The sequence below is a fragment of the Euphorbia lathyris genome, chromosome 7 (genome assembly GCF_963576675.1).
Source record: "Euphorbia lathyris chromosome 7, ddEupLath1.1, whole genome shotgun sequence".
NCBI lineage: Eukaryota > Viridiplantae > Streptophyta > Magnoliopsida > Malpighiales > Euphorbiaceae > Euphorbia > Euphorbia lathyris.
The window spans coordinates 86,157,742-86,163,978 of record NC_088916.1 but is presented as its reverse complement, the minus strand read 5'-3'; the positions used below and the strand labels follow the sequence as shown (position 1 = coordinate 86,163,978).

Genomic DNA, 6,237 nt, shown 5'->3' with positions numbered 1-6,237 from the left:
TCAAGCTAAATGTCATAACTGTCATGCACATTCAAAATATGTTCAATTAAGGAAAACACAAGTAGCAAGGGAATGCCAATTTCAACTTCTCATGGGATACGAGGAGTCGTGAAGAGCCATTGCTAGTCGCCCAGCTCATCTAGCATCTTAGTATACCATAAAGTGAAAACTTGGCAGTATAACTGGTATAAATAAATGGGGAAAAAGAAAAGTCTCAAAAAAAATCTAGATGGCAGAGCAGCTCATTACTTTATTAAGCTTGAAATTTAAAAAAAAAAAACAATACACAAGAATAAAAAGTATGCAGCACTATTTCAAAAGGCATAGATACTTCAAGTTTCACATGCAAGTCAAAGTAATTTTTTCCTCTTCAATGGTATGCTCCAGAGCATTTGCAAAAGCAACTTATATGCTAAAGAATAAGTTGAAGACCATGAAAAAAACTTATAGAAAGGGATTCTTAATATGATAAATTACAATCATTAAGTACCAGTTGAGCTAAAAATACATTGAGCAAAAGATCAGAATGCTAATGGATATATATGTAAAGAACAAAAGTTGATACATGAACTTGCATGAAGATTTTTACAATTATTCAGTTGAAAAATTTTCTCCATAATGTCATGTAGCAACCAATATTTTTAACTTAAGTCATGTAGCAACATACCTTACTATCATACATTGACCAAATAGTTATGAGTTCAGAGAGCATGTAGCAAAATGTTTTTCCTTATCAAGGATTGAATTACCATATGACATTATCATACAATTAGAAATTTCTCATGTTGACAAAGCAATCGAAGAAATTCAAAAGATAACTTTATGGACAATTGGCCTAAGTGAATCTAAAATCTTTTAACTGAAATACCTCATGGGGTAAATTGTTCATTTTCAGTTGTAGAGAAGACCAAACAAGGAAATGAAGGAACTCCAGAAAAAAATTCACATTAGGATGTTGCTGCATGACATACCATTTTGAAAAAATTCCACCATTAACCAAAAGACTCCAGATATTCGCCAACAAAAAACAAACCCACCATTGACCAATTGCAATTTAGAAATCGCCACCCTTGGTGAAAATCCCCCAATTTTCTGCAATCTAAACACAATAATCTAGCTTTATAAGACAAACCAGAATGAAAATAGACTCTAACTCGTAACCATAATGCATAATTTTTCTATAAAATTAAGATGAAAGTTGAATAAAGATTTTTGAGCTAAAGAGAGGAAGATAAACAAGTTCAAGCAGAGTTAAAAGTTCGAATTTAGAACTTTAATTTTTCTACTGGATTTTTGTACGGTAATTTAAGACAGATCTATAAATAAAAAGATGAAGATGACGAGTTCTGATGAGGTGACCAGTGGAGAATTGAGGCGATTCACGATTGGTGAGAGATGGAGAACTGGGAAGAGGGTTATGGCGTTCGGCCATAGATGGAAAACTGAGGCGAAGAGTTTTATGGCGGTCGGCAAGAGATGGAGAGCTGAGACAAAGCGGGTTTGGCGGTCGACCAGAGATGGAGGATTGAAGAAGTTAGTAGACGCGAAAATGGAAAACTGAGGAAGAAGGAAGATACACAGGATGGAGGCGGAAATGAGATAAGAATGACAAAACCCTCACTACAAAAAAACAGACCTTTAGCAACACTTTTTTTTTTGAAAGAACCTTTAGCAACACTTTATAACAACAGTTTTATAAACTGTCTCATGGGCTCAATTAAAAAAAGCCCAAAATATTAATTGGCCCATACTAATATAATTCCAGAGGTTACGCGATCTTTGAAATCCCTAATCCCTAATCTCATTCTTGGTATCTCCTATCGTGCGGTCTCCAAAATTGTCCGTTCGCCGATTGTTAGACTTCCTTCTTCCGTTCGTTAAACTTCCATTTTCCGTTCGCCGATTGTTAGACTTCCTTCTGCCGTTCGTTAAACTTCCATTTTTTCGTTCGCCAATTGTTAGACTTCCTTCTGTCGTTCCTTAAACTTCCATTTTCCGTTCACCATTCGTCGTTCGTGGTTCGCCCTTCTTCGTTCGCCCTTCTCCGTCCACCTTTCTCCGTTCGTGAGTTCTCTGATAGATCTCTGTCTCTGTCGTTTTTGTTCAACCCTGATTCTGTTATGTCCTATCCATTCCAAAGTGTAGTGGTAATTAATTAATTAATTGCCTAATATATTAAATTTTGTTATAGTATAAGATTAAGTAAGTTTTGTGGAGGGTGGAACAAGTGAACTTGGTAGAAGGATATTATGATGCAGGAGATCATGTGAAGTTTGGGCTTAATGTTAGCTTGGGGAGCTGTTGATTTCAGGAAGGAGATCACTCAATTAGATCAAATGGGTCATACTTTGTGAGCTATTAGATGGGGTTCCGATTACTTCATCAAGGCTCATACACAACCTAATCTCCTCCCAACTCAGGTTATTACTTTATTGTTTATCTATCTACATATATAGTTGGTTACATGTTTCATGCTAATATAATTACATAGGTAAAAAGCATATGAGTCCCCAATCTCATAGAAGAAATACTCTTCATTTCATAGCATTAGCAATTCAAAAATTATATAATTTGTTATCGATTACTTTGCCACTTCTTCCATTATATTCCCTACACATCTTCTCCATTTGCTGCATCCTAGCTCTACTATTTCTATCTAGTAAAAATGAGTGACATTTCTTGTTCTAATGGGATTATCAATAGAAAAGCCCATTCATAAGGGATACAACTTTTGCTGGTATGAAAAAGAAATTGAAGACAACTTAAGATGGTGTTTTGCTCTCAATAGGTACATAGCCATCTATCTATTTATGTTGCATATATTAATTTTCATTAGTTTACTCACTATTATCAACTTAATGTGTGGTAAAATGTACAGATAAGGGAAGATGCAAAGAAAGGTATCTATGTAGAGAATCTCAAGGAGATAGAAGTTGCAAGTGCAAGAGATATGATTCAAAAACTTATTCAGGTAGGGAAGTGTATTTTATATATGACCTATAATTTTAACTAAAAGTTTTGCTAATGTTGGTATGTAATTCAAAGGAAGCTTCTCTACATTATTTGAATCACCTCACTTCTGCAATTCAAAGGTACAATCTTTTATTGCTTAAAAACAAATTATGTAATTGAGTTGTTAATTATTAGTGTTTGATTTGGCAGATGGAAGGGTAAAGGGTTGAGTGGGCATAGTAGGACAATCTTGTACGTAGTTGATGATCTTGTAAGAGAAATGTCAGCAAAACATCTCCAACATCTGCTGTTTTGTTATATGGATGATTGATACTTCAGTCTGCTTCAGTTTCATATTTCAATTATGGTTTTGTGTTTTGAGTAACAATTTGAACTTTTGGGGGAGTAACATTAATTTGGTGTTGATTGCAGTTGTCCATGCTACAGATTCGGGAAGAACATGAGACGTGCTGGTTTTGGGGCTTGTTTTCTTCAGGTAAATTCTGTAATTCAGTTAGTTAGGCTTTGATGTTTCAAGAGCTGAGTAGGGTGAAGTCAGAACCTTTTTTAATATAGGTTGTTTTAAGAGAAACGTGAAAGTTGCAAGTGTTGATTTTGCAGGGAACCGTATATTTCATTATTGCTCTTACAGCCCTTCTTAACTACATTACTTTCATGGTCACTAGACCGCCTTGCTTTCTCTATATAGCTATTGGTTTCACCATTTCAACAGGAATGTATTTGGGTTTCTTCCGCACGCAGATCAGAAAGAAATTTAATATCAGGGTAAGCCTATCCATCCGTATAATTCTGATTAGTTTCTTAGATGTTGTTTAGTCATAATATTTGAACCTGTAAACACTCTTCGTTTCTTGGCTGAAATTTTTTGAACTTTATACATATCTCCATCTGCAGCATGTCACTTTACAATCAATTGTAGTCTTTGAGTTTATGTTCTCTTCATCTTGGATTAGCCTAAAGATAACAGGTAAATTGCACTGACGATCACTTTAAGTTTGGACAATCTGGCAGTAAGTTCACAAAGCTTATTTTGTATCAATAAAATAGCTCATCTTTGCATTTTGTACCAATAGAGTCGCTTTGGACATTTCATACCAAATTCTCGTTGGCAATTATGACTAGGATGTTTAGTCAATTCAACCAGGCGATGCAAGCGCTGTGCCACGTGATACCCATTTGCTAGGGTAGTTAGGTGAACAAATGGGTGCTGTGTGGCAGTAAATTAATACATTTGGTGCTTATGTGGTTTGGTTAAATGGACTAAGGTTCTAGTCCGGCGAGAATTTGGCCTGAAAATGTTCAAAAGTGACGTTTTTGGTATGAAATGTAAAGATGAGTTATTTTATTGATACAAGATAAACTTTTATAATCTTATTGGGACATTGTTCGAACTTAAGTGACAGTCGGTGAGATTTAACCCGTACTTGTGATTTGCATGCACTTATTTCTATTGCAATTTAGCTTAACATCTCTTTTTTTAGTTTCCCTTATTTCAATTATAAGGTGGATTATATCCAAAGTATAGTCACTACAAAACAGGGTTGTGGAGAAACATATGCAAATATAACATATCATTTATCATGTCATGAATATGAAATTCTCTTACATGGTATATTGGTCTATCTAAAGTTTAACATTGATAAGTGGAGTGCTCTTCTCTTCTATGCAATTCAATTTTTATAATATGTGATTTGAATTGATTCTCATTCTTCTTCTTCGTGTTTGCCATCCTGCAGCTTGCTGGAGAACTTTTCAAAGGTGGAGGAGAAACTTAAATCTCTGTCATGGCTGCCTGAAGAGCGTATCGGCAATTAGTAAGCTTTCTCTCTCTATCTCGTTCTGCCAGTTCTGTTTACATACTTTTAGGGAGTGGGAATTGTAAACGTGTCTTCGTTCTTCATTACTCCCTTTTATGAAATGTTATCTAATTGAATTACTTAGTATTTTATGAAATGTTATCTAATTGAAATAAACCTTGACGGAATATAAATTTGTACACTCCATTTGAACATAATATGAATGATGAGTGGTAGAAAACACATAAATAAAATTGAGAAAGATGAAAGTTGCATATTCAATGATGAGTGGTAGAAAACACATAAGATCTAGTTTTCTTGCTTGCTTCATAGGTTTTGGTCTCTATTCAATGATTTGACCATTTTCATGTGATTGAGAAGTGCTTGGAGATATATATGACTGTGGGCCCTTGTTTTTCCTCAAGGTTTGCTTGTATGCCTAAATTTGCTTCTTTTTGTGCATTTATGTGATTGATTTAGCCAATCTCAATTTATTCTATATGTTTTTTTATTAGGCCAAGTACTTTAATAGCCTTACATTTCAAATTTGCATGGTGCTCTTCCATAGCCTTACTTCTTCTTCTTATTTCGTTGCATTTCTTGACTTGATTTTTGTTTTGTAGATCTAAAGGCATATTCAAGACTCCGCAACACTAGTGAATCAATATTTTTTTGAATCAGATAAATGGAAAGCACAATTTATATTTGGGAACTAAATTTAAATTTGTATCAGATCTATGGTATTACTGATCATAAATCATTTTGACTGTGTAATTCAATTTTGGGCACCAAAATTTTATAACAGATTACCGACCGATTTTCTGTCAGTAATTTTTTTTTCCTGAAAATCGATTCTAGGGGCGGTTTAAACCGCCATTAGGAGGCGTCGCTAATAAAAAACCTTACCCCGACGCTGTTGTAAAACCATCGCTAAATGTAGCAACAGCCGCAATGACAACACTTTTCCGACGGTTTTTAAAACCGCCGCTAATATATATAGCGACAGTTTAAACCGTCGCTACTGTATAAGAAAACCGTCGTTAAAGGTGTTTTTTTTGTAGTGCCTATAATATTAATTTACTCTTTTATATATTAAATTATAAAATAATACTACTTTTTAAAAAAAAAATAGGTAGTGCTGGGTACACGGAATACATACTAAGTAATTTATAAGTATTATTAAGTGTTAGTATAATATTATTTAACTCAAATATATCAAATTCTTTTTTTTTTTTGAAAAAGAAATATCAAATTATAATTAGAGTATTAAATATAAACAATATTATTAACTTAAAATAATATAGTTTTGATTTAGAAACCTATAAAAATTAAAGTTTTTTTATGAGTTTTTTTTATTGAACTTGGTTATATATTTGTTAATGAATTTATTTACTAGTTCATAACCAAATATGATTTCGAGTTTTGAAATCGAGTTTTGTAATACTCAAATCAAGTCTCATTGGTAGGT

At 33.6% G+C, this 6,237-nt stretch overlaps 1 protein-coding gene across 6 annotated transcripts; it reads left to right on the top strand.

Moving 5' to 3' along the window:
• Positions 1-1,802: 1,802 nt before the first annotated feature.
• On the top strand, positions 1,803-5,551 carry LOC136200765 (uncharacterized). 6 transcript variants are annotated; one of them, XM_065991197.1, is made up of 10 exons: positions 1,803-2,064; positions 2,259-2,420; positions 2,704-2,788; positions 2,879-2,971; positions 3,046-3,092; positions 3,163-3,234; positions 3,385-3,448; positions 3,574-3,738; positions 4,710-4,787; positions 5,393-5,551. In XM_065991197.1, the coding sequence occupies exons 4-9, from the start codon at positions 2,951-2,953 to the stop codon at positions 4,746-4,748; spliced, it is 408 nt and encodes a 135-aa protein (XP_065847269.1). In that variant the 5' UTR covers positions 1,803-2,064; positions 2,259-2,420; positions 2,704-2,788; positions 2,879-2,950; the 3' UTR covers positions 4,749-4,787; positions 5,393-5,551. The 6 variants fall into 6 exon arrangements, with proteins under 6 accessions (XP_065847269.1, XP_065847268.1, XP_065847270.1 ...); XM_065991196.1 differs by having other exon boundaries at positions 1,803-2,147; XM_065991198.1 differs by having other exon boundaries at positions 1,803-2,420; positions 2,709-2,788.
• The last annotated feature ends 686 nt before the right edge of the window (positions 5,552-6,237 follow it).